General features: G+C 44.2%; 1 protein-coding gene across 4 annotated transcripts in view; it reads right to left on the bottom strand.

The window, feature by feature from the left end:
* MCF2L2 (MCF.2 cell line derived transforming sequence-like 2) overlaps positions 1-21,057 on the bottom strand; it is a 244,322-nt gene that overhangs the window by 216,828 nt on the left and 6,437 nt on the right. The window contains exons 1-2 of one of the 4 annotated variants that reach the window (XM_082223918.1): positions 7,778-7,804; positions 7,047-7,191 (exon numbers count right to left, since the gene is read on the bottom strand). The exons of 2 other annotated variants lie outside the window; for them this stretch is intronic. Coding sequence is in view for 1 of the 2 variants with exons in the window: in XM_082223916.1 (XP_082080042.1) it covers positions 7,778-7,835 (58 nt within the window). In the remaining variant the exon portion in view is untranslated. Of the gene's footprint in view, positions 1-7,046; positions 7,192-7,777; positions 8,112-21,057 lie in introns of those variants that run through there. One more of the 4 variants, XM_082223916.1, reaches the window with a different exon arrangement.

The raw sequence follows: 21,057 nt of genomic DNA, 5'->3' as shown, positions 1-21,057 counted from the left end.
AACACCATCCAACCATCTCATCCTCTGTCATTCCCTTCTCCTTGTGCCCTCCATCTTTCCCAACATCAGGGTCTTTTCCAGGGAGTCTTCTCTTCTCATGAGGTGGCCAAAGTACTGGAGCCTCAGCTTCACGATCTGTCCTTCCAGTGAGCACTCAGGGCTGATTTCCTTCAGAATGGAGAGCTTTGATCTTCTTGCAGTCCATGGGACTCTCAAGAGTCTCCTCCAGCACCATAATTCAAAAGCATCAATTCTTCGGCGATCAGCCTTCTTTATGGTCCAGCTCTCACTTCCATACATCACTACTGGAAATGGTATTGGCCGTTGTCTGGGAGGCCAAGCAATATCCGCCTTGGGTGGAACAATGTGTGCCATTCAGCTTCTGGACCAACACAATTCCTCTGCCTTCCCTGCTTACCCCTGGGCTCCTCTTTACTGCTGCTACCCTGGATTATGTTTATGATTGTGGCCCAATTTCTTCTGCTTGACCTTGTTTTCTGGACCCCACCTGTTACAGTGAGGTGTTGTGTGCAAGCCTAAGCCTTCAAGGTGTTTTACCTGTTCCCACCTATCTCCCAGAGCAATGCTGAACCCAGTCTCAGTAGTAAAATCCCTTTCAGTGAAAACTGGGCCATCTAGTGTCAAAGAGAGGGCAGGCTTTGCCCTTGTTGCCAGAATGTTATCAAGCAGTCCTTTGGAGTAAATCTTGACTATTCAAAGAGAGGTGAATTTTGGAATATAGATATACTAAGCTAAACGTGCTCCCTAGCCCTGGTGACTCCAGCGATCAAAGTCACAGGGAATCAAGCAAGCTTCTAATTGCTGGGTCCCACCCTGAATTCTGTTTCTTGGTTACAGTCACATGTGACAGAATGATGGAAAGGAGCTTGTGTGTCAAAACTGGCATTCCACCAGGTCTTGAAGGAGATCCTCTTATCTCCAGACCCGAACCTCCTGTTTAAATGGCTGTGTTAACTGTTGTGCTGTTTCAATGGGATTGTTTTACTGTGCAATTTCAGTTGCGGACATTTTTTAAAAAATGTTATGATGGAATTGTTTTATTGCATGTCTCTATTTTGCAGTTGACTTGATACATGTCAACTGCTTAGAAGCCACAATGGCAATATACAATAACAAAGAGCAATAATAAAATGTTAATAAGAAGAGGGGGAGAGAGACGTTTTCATCTCTGCACTGTGCTTTACAACAATTATGATGATAGGCTTCACAGCTCAGAAAGGTAGGCCACTCTTAGTTCAGTTTTACAAATGGAGGGTAGAGGCTTGGAGAGACTGTACTACGAATGTCTATCCTTGATGTGGGCATTCAAGCCCAGACCCCTTAATATCAAACACTCCTTAATCCTTAACATAATTCCTAGGGAGTCCCAATGAACTCAGTGAGTCTTACTTCTGAGTAAATTTACCCAAAACCACACATGACATTTCCAAATATTATCCACCAGCCTTCAGGGGCAGCAGAAGTTCAAAATCCACAGGAAAATAATTTAAAATGCAATAAAATGCAGCCACAAAATCAATAGGGACTTGGATCATACAACAGCACTCCTCCCTTCTAAAGATGGCATAACTGAGCGCTTTTACTACGGAATAAATCTCACAGAACTCTCTGGTGTTTACATCTCAACAAAGCTGTTTGAGTTCCTATAGTAAAGAGGCATCAACATACCTGCACAAGCCATTTTCTCCAGTTTTGCGCACTCCCGGAGGAAATTGTAGTAGGACTTCATTTCTCCTTCTGTTATCCGGACGGTGGAGAAAGGAGGGTTTTCACACACATGCTTCCTACATCTGTTACACCAAGAAGCCATTGAACAAGCCAGTGCGAAACTGGCTATCAGACACCCGCCCCCTTACCATGCTTCCCTGACAGTCGTCAGCTTTTACTCATGCCAGCTTTCAATCCCTGCAGATGACTTATCCAGCTTAAGTTCATTCAAGGTCGTTTCAACGTGCAGAAATCTCCCCGATGCCATTGGCCAAGGCCTTGATAGGCTTATTGACTGCACTTACTTCCTCTCATTTGTTTTAAATATCAAATCCATGTACTTTCATATTGACGGAAGGGGATGGCTGTGTGGGGGTGGCAACCTGGAGTACAGTTCCTTCCTAGCATGGTCTCCTTATCATCCATTGATCGCTATGGCTTGCAGCTAAGTTCAGAATGAGCCTATACAAATACCGCTGTGCATCTCAAAAAAGGAGACCATTGACTCTGACCTTGCATCATTTCTACCTGGAACATCTTCTCTCCGCCCCGCTCTTGCTTGATGATGCATCATAAAGCTTGTGCTCTTCACCCAAGGACATTACAGTGTTTGTCGTGGCGTTGCGTTCTGTTCTGGCCACATACGACAATAAGCCTCCAATAATATGAGGAAGAACACCTGCATCTATACAAAGCAGGCCAGTGTGCCGGAGCCGAAAAACAGGAGGGGGATATGCAGATGAAGAGGTGGGGCTATGCAAATAGGAGGCTGCTTGACTTGTTGGGGTTGCCAAAGGAGAGAGTTTAGTGACCCATCCCTGCCATTCATTCCTGTGGGGAAAAGCTTCCCATCCACCCTAGACAGATGATGACACTTTTACAGACATGGATCCCCCCCAGGTGTGCAGAGAATGAGAGACCACATCATTGAGACCACACACCTGGCATGTTGACAGACCTTTTCCTGGTTATTTAGTGTCAGGAGTGAGCTGGCAGTAAATCACACCATGTAAGTTGGAGTTAACTCTTTATTAGCAAGAGTGAAAAGTCAACTCTTTATTAACTATCTGCACAGACTTGGCAGAGTGTCGGGCCTAATGAGCAAAGCAGCTCATCCCTGGTAGGTCTTGCCCCATGGGTCAGTTGCTGAGGCTAAAAGTCCCTGCCTCCCCATAGCCATCTAAATCCCCTCCTCTCCAGGGTTTTCCCAAGCAACTGGAGACTGTGCCTGCATCAAGTCAACCTCTCATCCACCTTTTTCAAGCCTCTTCTGGTTCTGGGAGACCAGGCGGGAGGGGAGCTTGTTGCAGTAGAAGAGGGAGACCCTGTGACTCATCTCTGCCTCTTGGCCTCCTTCTTCCCACCCCCCTGCTTCAGCCTCTGCCTCTGGACTTCTCTCTGCCACAGACCCCCCCCCAAGCTCACTAAGCAGTGCTACCCCTGTCCCTGGGCATCTCAGCTGACAAGAGGGTTGTGCCTGTGTTGAATCCATCCAGCAAAAGCTGCTGGCATTGACTTTTACTGCACTGTCTTCTGATTTAACACCATATGTCAGTGTCCAAAATAGCATTAGCCTGATTTGCTTAATGAGATTTTGTCACTGTCAAGATGGGCATTTTTCTTTTCTTTTCTTTTCTTTTCTTTTCTTTTCTTTTCTTTTTTTGTCATCACCATTAATTATCAGACTGAAGAGCCACTACAGCATAGCTGTCAACATTTTCCCTTTTCTTGCGAGGAATCCTATTCGGAATAAGGGAATTTCCCTTAAAAAAAGAAAAACCTTGACAGCTATGTACTACAGTGGTACCTCGGGTTACAGACGCTTCAGGTTACAAACTCGGCTAACCCAGAAATAGCACCTCGGGTTAAGAACTTTGCTTCAGGATGAGAAAAGAAATCGTGCAGCAGCGGCACAGCAGCAGCGGGAGGCCCCATTAGCTAAAGTGGTACCTCAGGTTAAGAACAGTTTCAGGTTAAGAACAGACCTCCAGAACGAATTAAGTTCGTAACCCGAGGTACCACTGTACTAGGAGTGCTATTGAACTTTGCATCCAATGACATTTTAAGTTCAGTGGCACTTTCAGTATGCTTCTGAATACCATCTGATGGAAGAGGAGAGAGTGCTCTTACGCCCCAGTCCTGCTTGCAGGTTCCCACAGGCAACTGGCTGGTCACTGTGAGAACAGGATGCTGGACTAGATGTTCTTACTGCCATGTAAATATATACAAGTTGTTAAGTTGCAACCCTATTGCACATTATACTTGGGACTCAGCTCCACTGAATTACTTATTTATCTGTCTATCTGTTCCATTTATATCCTGCCGAGGACAGCTAACAACATAAAATCTGATGACAGAAATTCATCCAGACTTGCCATGCATACCATGCCTGCTTAAATTCCACCTTCTACAAAAGGTGCCCTGGCCTCTTTTGCCGCCCTGTTGATGATGCAACTGAACTTTCTGTTATAATAATAATAATAATTTATTATTTATACCCCGCCCATCTGGCTGGGCCTCCCCAGCCACTCTGGGCGGCTTCCATAGAAACCAAAAATACAGTAAAATATCACACATTAAAAACTTAAAGGATGAAGAATCTGTAGGCAAGCCGTAATGGGATTTGACAACATCTGACAAACCCCCAGGACTGCGATTTGGGTTCATGCAAAGCAGAGCACCATACAAAACGATGCAGAGGAAGGCAGCCATAATGAGCCTTGTAAAAGAGAGTCCCATTCAAAACTGCAATTTTACATTACTGTTGCATTGTAAAAAAAGGGGGAGGTGGACCCTTGGCAAAAATTCATCATCTGGCATAAAATATGCTTTTCTTTTCTATGGCCCCAAATGAGAAGCCATGGTAAAGGTAGAGGTAAAGGGACCCCTGACCATTAGGTCCAGTCATGGCTGACTCTGGAGTTGCGGCGCTCATCTCGCTTTATTGGCCGAGGGAGCAGGCGTACAGCTTCTGGGTCATGTGGCCAGCATGACTAAGCCGCTTCTGGCGAACCAGAGCAGCGCACGGAAACGCCGTTTACCTTCCCACCAGAGCGGTACCTATTTATCTACTTGCACTTGACGTGCTTTTGAACTGCTAGGTTGGAAGGAGCAGGGACCGAGGAACGGGAGCTCACCCCGTCGCAGGGATTTGAACAGCTTTAGATTATTAGCTGGGAACACAATATACCAAGTCACGCCAACAGCTCACTTATCTCAATATTGACTAAACTGACTGACACAGGAGTCACTCTACATTTTGCCCTTCCAAAGTACAAATAATTAGGGTTTGAATTTACGAGTTTATCTTTTGCAAAAGTTACATTGCACTTCATAGCTGCCAGCGGTGATGTACTTGATCTCATGCAAGAAGTTCTGGCTCGAAGGAGTACCAAAGCTTATCTTACAAGGAATAATTCTGTAGAACTTGTTTCGTGAAAAGCTTATCTTATTTATCCCCTTTCCAATTTATAGCACTTTGGATGAAAGTGTCTGGAACACAAAGCAAATTATGAAATAGTGGGGAAGATTGGTTAAAACCTGATCAGTTTCTCAAGCTTGCAGAGCAATCTGTCATTAGTTTGTCTGCTGTGAGCTTGCAATGACAGACAGGGAACGAAGTCATTTTTTCCCTAGCTTTTTTCTCTCTCCACCTTACCAACAGATCAATAGGACAGCTCTTATATATAACTCCGGTGCTTTGCTGACAGCTCCTGTGTAGCAACACCAGTATTGATTCCCTTCAGACATGCAAAGCTTCAGTGGCATTAAGAAGTGTAGCAGGTCTCAACTTCAAAAGCGCAGGAAGAAAATATTTACAGTCCTCCTCCGTTGTTATAGGAGGGAGGTTTTTGATCGGCCAGGAGCAGCAGTAAATGGAGCCAGAGTAATCCCATTAAGAGACTGACTTCAGAGCCAACACGTTGTTAAGTGTATTTTAAGCAACATTAATTTTATGAAATAGGTAGTGAGCTGTCAGCAACAAGCTTAAAGACCTGGATTCTAAGGACAGAAATAGATATTGTAATTTGGAACGGCAGCAAAGTGTTGCAGTGTGGAGTGTTCAGGGTCCCTGTCAGGCATGCCCTCCATTCTGTTCCCCTCTCCATCCCTCACTCTAAAAGACACACATCATTCCATGATTTACTGAGCAGAGAGGAAACCAACCAAACTGTAGCTTAGAGTTACTGTGAATCAGAGACTATGGTTTGTCTGTCTCCAAACAAACGATGAGTGGAAACCAGAGTTTGTTCCTAGCTTACAAGCTCAGGGCTTGTTTGGGAGAAACAAACCACACGTGTAACACTAAGTCAGCAATGTGATTGATTAAATGGATATCTAGTTGTTTCCCAATCATGTTTTTCCAGGGGGAGTACTACTTTTTCAACAACAACAATTAAAGATATTTTTTTAAATTAAAAAAACCCATACATCTCTGGAATTTGTCGGATACCAACAATGTAATACCTTAAAATAATTTTAAGTTAATACTAGGAGGCAATACTGGCCGATCAGAGAGAAAAAATATGTCCAGATTTCTATCTCTAGCATCCCTTTCCCCATCTTTCTTTGGAAATTAGTTCTTTTACTATCTTCTGCTCAATCAAGGTTTGGTATATTTGAAATAGCCACACACCCCCACCCCACTCCCCGGCTGAAGTTATTACAGTCCCAGTGGATGTTAATTCAGATTCCATCTTCCCCTCTCTCAGATTTTCAGCCGGAAAAGCTTCTTAGTTATTGATACTGAAACCAAGGAAAGGTTTTGTGCCTGCTTTCTGTTTGCTAAGCCCTGCTTAGCTTCCTTTCCCCCTTAGGTTAAAAAAACAATAATGCCCCCCCCCATCCTTCTCACCTCACCCTCTTTAAAACCTCAGCTGAGCTCTGAAATCCTGTACCAAGAAATGTGAAGCTTGCATGGCTCACGCAAGCTGGCAATATTTGCATGTTTTTCTTAATTTGCATAAATTGAGCCTACTGATCCTAATAATGGAGAGAGGATCAGAAAGCTATGTTGAGCTGAGGAACTAGACAACTACTTCACCCCTCTATGACCATGCCTATTTTTCCATACTATTAATATACTATTACACCGGCAGAGATGGCCACTGCCTAGATATTAAGATATAATTCGTAATATCACTTGTTAGCTGCTTCTTATTCAAAAAAAGATCTAAGATCTTTGCCTAAGCAAAGGAAAAATGGAATTCATAAAAATCCACAATGCTATCCCCCAAACCAATAGCAAAATGCACAGCTAACAATGAACAACATCACCACAGTCCATCAGCAACCAGAGGAAAGAGGTAGGATTTTACCTGGCGCTGAAAAGACGTTGGCAAACACACCAGGCAGCCCTCACTGGACAGTGTGTTCTACAGACAGGGAGCCACAAACTGAAAAGGCCTTCTTCTTTGTCCTCCTCCTCCAAGACTCCCTCAGAGAAGCCCCCCAGATGATGATCTAAGGGTCCAGGTAAGTTATTACTGGGAGAGGTGTTCCAGAAGATGCCTAACTCTGAATCCTTAAGAGCTATAAACTGTGAGAAACAAGCAAGCCATCAAAGCTGAAGACACCCAGGATATTCTGCTCTGTGCCTGTTATCAATTTTTTGCACTTTCACAGGGCAGTTGTGGGAAACATGCAGGCGGAGCTGGCTCCAGATTTTGTGGGGTCCTTGGGCAAGCTGTCATCGACGGGCCCCTTTCCTGACTGGGGCCACCTGCTTGCCGCTGTCTCCCCCTGCCCAGAAGGAGACAAGACAAGGCGAGCGAAGGCAGCTGCTCCTTTTTCTTGCTCTCGCCTCTGCTTGCAGAAGGCAGGTGAACAAGCCAGAACAGCAAGGAAGAGGATGAGGAGGAGGAGGAAGAGGAAGAGGAGCATGGCAAAGGGGGTCTCTGGAAGGGTCAGCAATGGGTATGGTCCTCAGTGCTGACCTCCAACGCCAACCCAGCAAGCACCCATGCTTCTCCTCTTCTTAGATCTGTCCTGACCCCCTTTCCATTTTGCCTGCAGTACCCCCAATGCAGCAAGGCAAAGGAAAGCTTACCCAAGCTGGAAGCTGTTGCCGCGGCTTCTTCCACATTAGCGCCAGAGGTCTTGTGCATCCTCTGTCTCTGCCAGAAAAATAGCTGCAGCACGCAGGGGTAGCTGTGAAGGTCTCATCATCGCCCCCAGCAAATGGGAAAATCATGCAGCCCGGTTGTAGTAGGCAGCAGTAGCAGCAGAAGCAGCCCAGATGCGTACCGTTTCCCTTGGCAACTGCCTGCTCCGCACAACTCACCCTCGGTTCCAAGGAAGGCTTTGTCAGAAGGTTTCAAAAACCCAGATCAGCACTTGGAAAGCCCCGGGCTTGAGCCTTCTGATGCCACAGTAACGCAAGGAACATCCAAGTGAGTTGGTCAGGTAGGAGATTAAATCCTGCGCTATTCGGTTTGACAAATCACACCTGAGAATCAGAGGAATCTCTTTGTACGTATTAATCCCCGTTTCTCTTGCAAGCATGGCTCTAGGACCCTAGATGAGGTTGGAATGAAGCAGTCAGGGAAGGAAGGTGTTTGGGATGGGGGCAAATGGTCTCCCATGGCCTTATAGATGTTGCTGGACTACAACTCCCAGATTCCCTGACGACTGACTGATGGGAGTTGGAGTCCAAAAACATCTAGAGGGCCAGATGTATTATCTGAGCCCTGAAGAGACTGAAAGCACTGAAACAGCCTCTCTGGGGAATCCCCCAAGGTTCACATGTATTGAATAAATACATGCACAATTTAGAGAGGGGGTCAGTTTCCATCACTGTATGGTTCAGACCACAGATGTCTCTTCTGCAGTAGCACATCTCTCTCCAGTTATTATTAGAGCAACCACAACAAATGCTCATCGTATTTTGAGTGCAATCATTAGTAGCACCCATACCTCCAGTTAAGAGCAATTTAATAATGAAGGTGTCCAAAAGAACAAGACGCTGGTGGAACCTTGCTGTTAATTTTCCCTCCCCGTCCTTGAAATCTCCTTGACTCTTTCCTATTAAAACCTCGACAGCAGCACTCCTGCCTGGTCTTCCTGCCTCTAGGAAGGCACAGAGGCACTGCAACTAATTATCATAACGAGGACAAAGCAAACAAAGCACTTAAGCTGTTCTTACGTCTTGTAGGATTACCACTTATTTTCTCTCCCCCTGCCTTTTTCTTTCTTTTTTTGGTCTTTGTTACTGACTCGGCCCCTGTGCTTTTAAAACAGCAAATGCCCAAATCAAGTGAGCGAAGATTTTCCTGTGATTTCCTTTGTATGCTGTGGAAAGGTTCACCAGGTTGATTTCTACAGAGCAGGCTGCCGGTTGAAGGCACAGGTGTGGGGGCCTGTTAAAGGGGGAAAGTGGTACCCAGCTCCCACTTCTGCAACAAGTGCCCTTGTCTCCTGAGAAATAAGCATGGATCGGATGGGTGGTGACTCAGCAGCCATTGCTGTGGTGAGTCACTGCTCCTGGGTGACTTAACTGGCTTAACTGAGATCATTGTTTACTCTTCAACACCAGCTTTAATTCGGTGCTGCTCTTGGAGCCGACAGTATAGGGCCCTGATTAAGGGCTAAAAGAGGAAACCACAGATGCATAGAACAATATGCAAGCTGACCTGAGCACATCCGCCAGTGCACAAATGCAGCACAATTAATAAAATGCTTAGGCTCACATTGATAATGTAAAGCACAGCTGCTAATCGAGGAAAGGCGGAAAGGCGTGACAGGGTGCAACTTGGCTTGAACTCTGTTTGCTGTGCTGTCTGGGACACAGCAAGGAACAACAGTGCTGTATGAAACAAGACGATTAAGGATCGCAAACAAAGCCAGTTTTCAGGCACACTCTGCAGCTTTCAAGCAACAAACGTAACATAGAAAGAGAATTGAAGAGTTGTTTATAGTGCTGTCACTGCTGTGCAAACACATGAACAACAAAGCTTATGACGTAAGAAATTTGGTAGACCTTGTTTTTGTTTTTGCTTCATCAAGCTAACAAAGCTAATGTGGCATCTGAATAAGCCTGCATTTTATTAATGTTTGATCAGGACTTGTATATTAAAGAGAGAGCTTAGATTTTCAAAAGTTTCAAGCCAGCAGTTTACAACCTTGGTAATGTTTATTCTCCTAGACAAGGGCCCCTTTTGATTGATAGCAGAAAACAATTCTCAAAGTCGTAAAAGCTGGAATTACAGACTGAGAGTGTAAAAAAGGGCAGAGACCAAACATAATAAAACCGTTAAACTTGAGCCACAGGACAAAAGGCCAAGAGCACATGGCTGGCTAGAGAAGGGGGGGAGAGTGTGAAAAGGGGAAGAGGCTTTTTCTCCTATTTTATTTTGAGGCTGTAAACTGTTTCTTCCTTTTTACTTTGAGGAAGTTTATCCTTCTAAAAAGCTATCTATGTTATGTATTAAATATATTGTCTTAAATGTAATTATGCAAAGGATTTAAGAAATGCTAGATTTCATATAGTTGTATTTAGCCCCCCTTGTCAGACAAGAGACGCCAAAACGAGCCCGCATGACAGATGGCTGTCAGACCTTTGTTTAAAGACCTCCAAAAGGAGATATTTCATTGATGATGCATGAGAATATGAACCCAAGGTCTCTGACATCTGTTCAAGATAAAATTTTAAATTATTAACCATCTGTTTTGGAGGGCAAGGAAGGCAAGAGGTGAGCTGGTAATTAAGATTCCTTGTTGAGACACATGTAAGATATATTACTACTTATTTGTCATTTATAGATGTAACAATATATAGCTCTTTGTGTTCCATATAAGGACAGGAGGATATGGGTGTATCTCTTAGAATTAATTATAGCAATCAGCCAATAGGAAATCCAACCAGGCTGATTGAACAGAGGCAGCCACAGGAGGAGCAAAAGGGGGGCTGGATTAAGGGAATATAAGTGCTGGCCATAATGGCAGGAGGCCAGGCCAGAGCTTGGTAACTATATACCACTGTGCCTCTCATTTATTTGTCTGACAAATAAATTATTATTTCTCTGTTGCTGCGTTGAATATTTCATTCCAGCTAAGCGTTAACCACAAGCAGGGTGCTACATTTTATGGTGCCTGCGACTCGGATAAGTGGTCTGCTGGAACGCAGCCCCTTCGCCTTACTGGACGGGGTACAAGAGAGAGGACAACTGATTGCCTACCCAGCGCGCACTGGAAAAATTTTTTCCAGGGGAACGCAGCAGTCTCGTCTGTCTGATACCCTGCCCACTGACGGCGACGGACCGGGGGGGACCAGAGAAATAAACAGGGAACCAGCTAAGGGTAAGTGCACTAAGGGGTTTTGGCCCTCCAATTAATTGGGAGGAAGAGAAGTCCTGATCAAACTTCTGCGTCTCAGTAAAGGGGAACTGAGTACGCTAGGTGGCTGGGTACATCAGATGGTAGTCTGGTGTAGGGAAAAGGGAAGATTGGGAGGTAGAGTATGGTTGAAGTATCTGGCGCATTGCATGTGTGAGAAAGTACAATGTGTAGCTGACCTAAGTGTGGAGTGAGTACTACTTCGTTTCCCAGTAAGGTGTGTGTGTGAGTGACTGAGTGGATACTTCACAGGGCCATACAATGGGAGTTGGGGGTTCAAAGGGGGGAAATACACCTTTTGAATGTATGTTAAATAATTTTAAGAAAGCCTTCTCAGGGGCATATGGAGTCAAAATGACGCCAGAACGCCTGAGAACGTTATGTGAACTAGAGTGGCCGAAACAAAATACTGGATGGCCATCTCAAGGAACCTTTGATATAAATTTAGTAAGCAAACTTTGGCCTAACATCGCCAAAGATACTGGAGGGTGCCCAGAACAATTTTCATATATAGATTCCTGGCTGAGCACATTAAATAAAAATCCTCCATGGATAAGGGAATGCAAAGTCCAACGATGCAAATTATTGGCTGTAAAAGCCGAAGCTAGGAAAGGAATCTTGCCAAATAAACTCAAACCCATTTTTGAGGGACCAGAGGAAGAGGTGCTTCTATCTCCACCCTATGCTCCACATCGAAGGGAGCCTAATTCAAACCCTCCACCAGTTGTAACCCCAAGGCAAGAAAGTGGAATGAATAATGGGGGTGGAGTCACAGAACTTGATTCCTTGATAGATTATGATAAATATCTTCAGGAGGCATTGGAGTCCTATAATGAAGCCCAAGCAGAAGTGGTTATTCCACCTGTGAGTCCCAGTAGAACTCCATCTACAGTCTCTTTTAGTGGAATAACTGATTGCCTACCCCAAACCCCTGTACATCCAAGTCCTAGAGAATTACTACAGAAGTTACAGGGAGACCTTAATCGGTCAGCAAGCAATACAGCCAGGCGTATAAAGCTGCTAAAAGAACGCCTTGGGACAAATACCATCCCCTATGATTTGAGGCCCCTAGAGCAAAGCGAAGAGAAAGGTCACGTCGTAGCCCCTCTTAGAAGAGTATTTGATGCACTTGAGGAGCCTGTGCTGGTTAATGGGCAACTCGGAACACGGCCACCTTGAACTTCGATCCTCCAGTACATTCCATTCACAACTACGGTTCTGATGAATTGGAAAACACCCTATCTTTCGCAGAAAAACCTCGGGCTATGATGGATTTGGTGACTTCAATAGTAAATACTCATAGTCCTACTTGGACAGATTGTCGCCAGCTCCTGAATACTCTCTTCAACACTGAGGAAAGGAGAGACATAATTGAAAAGGCACAGATATATTTGCGTGAGCAGGCCAGAGTGGGAAATATTTATAATATTGACAGTCATCTCCAGGACAACTTTCCCTTGGAAGATCCTAATTGGGATCCAAACAATGCAATTCACCTGGCCAGGCTTACCACGTACTGCCAGATGCTTGTGCAAGGTATCTGCAGGGCATGCCAGAAGCCCACTAATCTGTCTAAAGTCTCAGGAGGGTAGACGTGTTACCCATAACACTGTTTCGTGTTCGGTGCACACCCACAAAAAGACTTAAGTTGTCACCTTTTGAGCTCCTGTATGGGAGGCCGCCCTCCTTTGTTCAGGATATTCCAACTGACCTCAAACAAATAGGAGACCATGCGACACAGGGACAAGTGCAATCTCTCTCCCGTGTTTTTGTCTCTCTCCCGTGTTGGTTTGTTTGTTTTTATCTTAACAGGTGGGCCCTCGAGCGCACGCCGTGCAGCATTGCCGTGCCGATTCATCAGCTCCAGGCTGGCATAGCATATGGGTGAAAGAGTGGAAACGTGATCCATTTGCACCTAAAGTGGCGTGGACCTTACACCGTCTTGCTCTCTACTCCAACAGCGGTGAAGGTAGCTGAGGTGACCCCCCTGGATTCATCACTCCCGTTTGAAGAAGTCCGAAGGCAGTTGGACGTGCAAAGGTGACCCCTCTAATCCTTTAAAACTGACTCTCTCCAAAAACCCCTGTATCTAGCCCTACGGGGAACGGGCTGGGTCACGGGCGACATTAGACGACCGGCCTGCTGCAGCCACAACACTGGAAGCTGGCTGACCTGCGCACGCCTGAAGCTTGAGGAGCGTCTGAACCAGAGACTGTGAGCGGAAAGATTCTCTTATACAATTGATTGACTGCCCCCTTGTGGAACAATTATCAGAGATATTACACATTGGGGATCCTTGGGATATATGTTTTGGTCTTGGTGGTTCCCCATTTCTGTCACTGGGGGAATTATATTGGGACTGATATTTATTTGCTATCACAATAAGGTAATCTTTTGTGAAAGGAATGCATATGCTAGACATCAACATGATTTTATTATTAATCCTGATCCCTTGGGAAGGGGAAGGGTCCTTGAATCTGACCAAATTTGCTAAATATGGATTCCGCTATGACCACAATATGTGGGTAGGTTTAGCTGAAATGGTAGCCAATGTTGCAAATAGGACCAATTGCCTTGTTTGCTCTCTTGGGCCAGATGATTCAGAGGGAGGTATGCCCTTATTACTAATACCATTAAATGCCATTGGTAGGGTAAGCGAAATGCCACACCACACAGAAGTACAGAATTTCCCCGGATGGAACTCAACTAAACCATTACGAGTTATACCTGTACAAGGGGAATTCTGTGTACATAAATCATCAGATGCAGCTGATTCTACTATGATAGGCTCTTCTCATTGTCACTATACTTGGGATAATATTAAGAATACCTGGGCAAACGGTACTACCTATCGAACTCGGAATGCCTTGCCCTGTGCACCTTCTTTTATTCATGCATGGAAAGTGGTATGAAACATAACTGTGACAGAAAAAGGCAATCTAACATACTGCACTGTGAACTCTATACCCCTTTTGATACTTTGCCTTATGCACTCCACATACCAAAACCCTCAGACCCGATGGTTGTGGTGGATATGTGGAGAATGGGCATACAAGAAACTCCCTTCCAAATGGAGTGGGACTTGTTTCCTGGGATGGGGGTTTTACCACCAGTGTGGATTATGCCCACTAGTTCAGCAAAGCGAACACGAAGAAACGCTGATATTTCTCATATAGCAGGAGGAAGTACCCAAAGTTGGAGCGGTACTGATGATTGGCCACCAGAGCGCATTATAGCCTATTATGATCCTGCCTCCTGGAATCCTGGTGAGCCCATACAAGGGGCACGGGATCCTATTTATAATCTGAACAGAATAATTCGATTGCAAGCAGTAGTGGAACTTATTGCATAACAGCTGGATGAAAGTAGAGCCGTCATTTTGCAGCTGTAAATGGGAATGGATTATGTACTTGCCAAGCAGGGAGCCCTATGTGGAGTCTTGAACTTGACAGGGAATGCCTGTTGCTTTAACATTTCAGATAATGGTGAGGCAATCCGTGTGTTGGCCACAAAGATGGAAAGTATAGCACATGTCCCAGTACAAACATGGGAAGGATGGGATATGGGATGGCTCATCAATTGGTTACCTAAAAGGGATACTATTGTCTTGCTTGTTTTTCTTGACAGTAGTAGTGATGGTTTTATGTATGATGCCAAGTATCATTTCATGTTTTAGAAGTACAATTAGCAAGATGATTTCGAATGAAACTCTACCTCATATCATGGCCCTATACAGAGCTTTAACTCAGGAATATGATGAAGTTCAAGCTATCAAGGACTCTTGGTGGCAAGGTCCTTGAGCTTGAAAGGGGGGAATGTGGCATCTGAATAAGCCTGCATTTTATTAATGTTTGATCAGGACTTGTATATTAAAGAGAGAGCTTAGATTTTCAAAAGTTTCAAGCCAGCAGTTTACAACCTTGGTAATGTTTATTCTCCTAGACAAGGGCCCCTTTTGATTGATAGCAGAAAACAATTCTCAAAGTCGTAAAAGCTGGAATTACAGACTGAGAGTGTAAAAAAGGGCAGAGACCAAACATAATAAAACCGTTAAACTTGAGCCACAGGACAAAAGGCCAAGAGCACATGGCTGGCTAGAGAAGGGGGGGAGAGTGTGAAAAGGGGAAGAGGCTTTTTCTCCTATTTTATTTTGAGGCTGTAAACTGTTTCTTCCTTTTTACTTTGAGGAAGTTTATCCTTCTAAAAAGCTATCTATGTTATGTATTAAATATATTGTCTTAAATGTAATTATGCAAAGGATTTAAGAAATGCTAGATTTCATATAGTTGTATTTAGCCCCCCTTGTCAGACAAGAGACGCCAAAACGAGCCCGCATGACAGATGGCTGTCAGACCTTTGTTTAAAGACCTCCAAAAGGAGATATTTCATTGATGATGCATGAGAATATGAACCCAAGGTCTCTGACATCTGTTCAAGATAAAATTTTAAATTATTAACCATCTGTTTTGGAGGGCAAGGAAGGCAAGAGGTGAGCTGGTAATTAAGATTCCTTGTTGAGACACATGTAAGATATATTACTACTTATTTGTCATTTATAGATGTAACAATATATAGCTCTTTGTGTTCCATATAAGGACAGGAGGATATGGGTGTATCTCTTAGAATTAATTATAGCAATCAGCCAATAGGAAATCCAACCAGGCTGATTGAACAGAGGCAGCCACAGGAGGAGCAAAAGGGGGGCTGGATTAAGGGAATATAAGTGCTGGCCATAATGGCAGGAGGCCAGGCCAGAGCTTGGTAACTATATACCACTGTGCCTCTCATTTATTTGTCTGACAAATAAATTATTATTTCTCTGTTGCTGCGTTGAATATTTCATTCCAGCTAAGCGTTAACCACAAGCAGGGTGCTACACTATCACTCAAGAAGCTGCAAACACACACACATTTTTCTGCCCTGAGATGAGCCCAGAAAAAAGAATCCGTGCAGAATCCAAGGTTTTCAGCATCATGCACTGAAAAAGCCAGCTGTGATGGGCACCTATTGGCTAACGTCTGTAAAGTCATTAACCTGACTCCTCCCCACCCAGCTATCAGTCTTCCAACTATTTTTGTGAATATTTTAGCAAGATTTATGCACAAAGTATAAATACAAAAAAATATTCTACATGCTGTATCCAGAGCTAGCCCTGCTTGGAGCCAACCCATTGAAATGAATGCTCACTGGAAGGACAGATCCTGAAGCTGAGGCTCCAATACTTTGGCCACCTCATGAGAAGAGAAGACTCCCTGGAAAAGACCCTGATGTTGGGAAAGATGGAGGGCACAAGGAGAAGGGGACGACAGAGGACCAGATGGTTGAACAGTGTTCTCAAAGCATGAGTTTGACCAATCTGCAGGAGGCAGTGGAAGACAAGAGTGCCTGGCATGCTCTGGTCCATGGGGTCACGAAGAGTCGGACACGACTAAACAACAACAACTTTGGTACGTTTACTGACAAACTTGCCCATCCCCACTTAATGGCCACAAATGGAGATTCTTCTCTTCTCACAGCAAAGTCTTGGAAAGACCAGCATTAATAAAAAGAAACCAAGGACACAAGCTGAAGTGCAACCATCCTAGGGCAAATGAATGTAGAAAACAGCACCAGGCATTAATTGCAAGCGATGCTGTTATTTTGCTATTCCCATTTATGCAAAAAGGAGCCGCCTTGGCTTTTCCTTAATAATAGCTTCACTCCCACCCATTCATCAAAGAGATATATAAATAAAAAGGGGGTGATTAACACCAATAAATGAAGTGAGCAATTTCTCCTGAATGCTGGCAAGGAGGAAAAAAACCCTTGATATTTTTAACAATGCTATATGCGTACTGAGAAGGAGTAAAGTTGTTCACAGATGTTCCTCCATGCTCTAGATGCCTAGAGTGTGATCCTTGCTTGCCTGCCAGGTTTGTCATATTGCCTGTTGCTTGGAGTTGTACGCCTTGCAAAATCCTCCACCTAGGAAGAGTTATGGCCACTGTCGTTTGTTGTTAAGGATTGCTGGGAGTTATAACTCTGTGCAGTGTAAACTGCGGTGCCCAGAATTCTTTGAGGGAAATAATTAGCAGTGATTGCAGGCGGTTTGGGTACCTGCCAACTCCATCGCTCTATGATATGTGCTTTGAATGTGCTTTGAAAGTATGGGGTATGCATAGCTTGAGTGGAGGGTTGTGGAAGGGGAGGAAGGCTAATGCTCTCCTTTTGTAGCCATTGGTCTATTCAAAATACTCATCTGATTTTCTTCCTACCACAGGGGTACGGCAGTCCTCCAGGTCTCTCAATTTGGGCCTTGATATTTCCCAGTCAGGCCACACCTTCTTATGAGGCCACACCTCTCACTAGCTTTGGTTCACACCATTCTTGAGTGGGTATATATATATATAAAACCTTACTGTGTCTTAGAATTCTGATAACGACTCTTGTTTTCCTAGATGGAGGAAAGAGAAGAGTGCGTAGACACCCTACTGTACCAAGGTAAAATTTCCATTCCTTCCTCTGGCCACTTCTGACTCTGGCCATGCCCAGTGTTAAGTTGTGTGTGAACATATCAGACGATACAGCGATTCTTCAAACAGCTCTTGTTTATTCACACACCAGAACAGAACTGAACTGAAGGGTTCAGCCAGCCTGCTTATATAGAGCTCCACTACAACGCAACAGTAACAATTTCCTGTAACTATCCAATCAATGAACGTCACTTTCAATTCCTTATTTGCATAAGTGGACCTGAGTGAAAACTATCTACAGTGTCCCCCTGCTGGCCTAGGGTGAGAACTTCAGTACATAACACCCAGCACTGGCATGTGGCCCCCAGAAGCCTGCTAAGAAGGCAATGTGGCCCCTGAGCTAAAAAATATCCCCTGCTGCCCTGAAAGGTAAAAAGATGTAGATCTCAAAAAGTGTACAGTGGTACCTTGGTTTACAACCATAATCCGTTCCAGAGATCTGTTTGTAAACCAAAACAGGTTGTAACCCAAGGCGCGCTTTCGCCAATGGGGCCTCCAAAAAATTTTTGTTCGTAATCCAAAAAAAAAATGGGTTGTAATACCAAAAAAGGTTGCAAACCACGACACGCACTTCCCGGTTTGAAGTGTTTGTAATCCAAAACCTATGCAAATCAAGGTACCACCATATGTAGATCCACCCTTACTTTTGATCTATTCTCAGAGCTAAGAGTTTTATGATGCCATTGTAGTTATTGTTTGTTTTCCTACTACCTTTGTCTCATTACAAAACAAGAATTATCCTGTGACAAAGACTTGAGAACATTGCATATCAGTGTTCAGAACTTTCCCACGTTTGGCAGAAGGCAGATCTAAACACAGGAAAAAACCCGCTGTAAATAAGTCAGAAATTAGATCGTTTTAACAAAACGAAAATCATCTTTTAAAATGTCCTGTTCTCTATCATCATCTGGTGTTGCATGCTTATTTGTTGTTGTTGTTTAGTCGTTTAGTCGTGTCAGACTCTTCATGGCCCCATGGACCAGAGCACGCCAGGCACTCCTGTCTTCCACTGCCTCCCGCAGTTTGGTCAAACTCATGCTGGTGGCTTCGAGAACACTATCCAACCATCTCGTCCTCTGTCATCCCCTTCTCCTTGTGCCCTCCATCTTTCCCAACATCAGGGTCTTTTCCAGGGAGTCTTACAGTATATTCAAATCACTGTTTCTTTACTAACATAGCTGAGTCCAGTCGCTTTTCGAACTCTAGTTTTCAGTGCAAAGGTGGGTGGAATTGGTTGTTAAAGTCACAGAGCCGTAAACCTGAGCAGCCAAAGCACACCATCCTCCTACTCAGAAAAGAAAACATCCTGTGACAATGAGTTCCATAGATTAATTGAGAGCAGAAGAACTGCTTTCTTGGAGCAGAGCAGGTCAAGAATGCTTCTAGGTGAATTGCTAAACATTCATCATGTTTGCAGAGAGATTAGACAATGCTGGTTATTTAAATGAACGTTCTAACATTCTCCAGGAAGAGTACACACTCAGAATTACTTAACACAGATCACTTATGCCTTCACTGAGTATGTACCACACAGGACAGGAATGAAGCCGCTCCATCTCTGATCTGATGGCCATCACAGTTTTGTGGATTAATTGGTTTCAAGCAATTATGGAATTGCTGGGAGGGGGAAGCAGGGACTGCAACGCACCTTATGAAATATGCTCTTGTAAAATAGTGCTTGCCGCTGCACTGAAATTGCCTTTCAAACACATCACATCAGCCACCATAAAAGGTGCTCTTTTTCCTGACCTCTAATAAGCTGGTGCTGATTCAGCTATAACATGATTCATGGCTGACTGTGTCATTTGGGCTGGAGTATATCGCTAGGATATACTATTTAAAACACAGGCGACTGGTCCAGACAAAGAAAAAATAAATAAGGAGACTTTACAAAATAGGTCCCTTCCAATTTTGCGTAAGATGTGTACCTTTTCACATTGCATTTTGCACAACCTGTAAACCAGTCCTCTCCAATAGCCGTACTGCCTGTGGCTGATGGAAGATGTAGTGTAAGATACCCATTGGGCATCAAGTTGGGGAAGTCTATTGAAAAACAAACAAAGAAAAAAAGTAGAGACATCACCTTGCCAACAAAGGTCCGTATAGTTAAAGCCTTGGTTTTCCCAGTAGTGATGTATGGAAGTGAGAGCTGGACCATCAAGAAGGCTGATCGCCGAAGAATTGATGCTTTTGAATTATGGTGCTGGAGGAGACTCTTGAGAGTCCCATGGACTGCAAGAAGATCAAACGTATCCATTCTTAAGGAAATCAGCCCTGAGTGCTCACTGGAAGGACAGATCGTGAAGTTGAGGCTCCAATACTTTGGCCACCTCATGAGAAGAGAAGACTCCCTGGAAAAGACCCTGATGTTGGGAAAGGGGACGACAGAGGACAGGATGGTTGGACAGTGTTCTCGAAGCTACAAACATGAGTCTGACCAAACTGTGGGAGGCAGTGGAAGACAGGAGTGCCTGGCGTGCTCTGGTCCATGGGGTCACGAAGAGTCGGATACGACTAAACGACTAAACAACATTGAAAAACACCAGTGTGCACTATCCAATGATTTAAGTTGTGATGGGTGCGATAACTGATGTGTGTTTTTAAAAATCACAAAAATAAACTGTTGATTTTATAGATAAGTGCAGGCAGTTGCAAACCCCATGCATTTACAAGCCTAAGGAAGAAGCTTATAATTAAAGTCGCAGGAAAATATGTATTCCTATGACCCACGTGGGGGCGGGGGGGGGAGGATAACAAAAGCTGCCTGGATTCAAAATGCGGATCAAAACTTATTCTCCAGCATCAGAGACCACAGTAGCAGAGTTTAAACTCACAAAAGTCAAGCAACAGTAGAGAGTTGGGAATATAGGTTGTTAGACCCTTTTATCCCGTTTAGTCCACTTGCAAACAGCACTCCTCTCTTTCTATTATTATTATTATTATTATTATTATTATTATTATTATTATTATTATTATTATTTGGATATACCTCTGAGTAAACACTGTATAAAAGTCAGTGGTGAGGATTGCTGGATAATTTGAGGCTATATTAATTGTTGTCTGGAACCACTATTCCGATTTTGCTTGTACAGTAGCTTGTATTAGAAAAGCAGTGCCTCAGCAGTGCAAATGGGCCCAGCCTTTTCACTGTCTAAAAAGATAAAGGGACCCCTGACCATTAGGTCCAGTCATGGCCGACTCTGGGGTTGCGGCGCTCATCTCGCTTTATTGGCCGAGGGAGCTGACGTACATCTTCCGGGTCATGTGGCCAGCATGACTAAGCCGCTTCTGGCAAACCAGAGCAGCGCAATGAAACACCGTTTACCTTCCCGCTGGAGCGGTACCTATTTATCTACTTGCACTTTGACGTGCTTTCGAACTGCTAGGTTGGCAGGAGCAGGGACCGAGCAACGGGAGCTCACCTCGTCACGGGGATTCGAACCGCTGACCTTCTGATAATAATAATACTTTAGTGGCTGATGGA

The sequence above is a fragment of the Podarcis vaucheri genome (assembly GCF_965113315.1).
Source record: "Podarcis vaucheri genome assembly, chromosome: 5".
In the NCBI taxonomy this organism is placed as follows: Eukaryota; Metazoa; Chordata; class Lepidosauria; order Squamata; family Lacertidae; genus Podarcis; species Podarcis vaucheri.
This window is presented reverse-complemented; position numbering and strand designations above follow the sequence as displayed.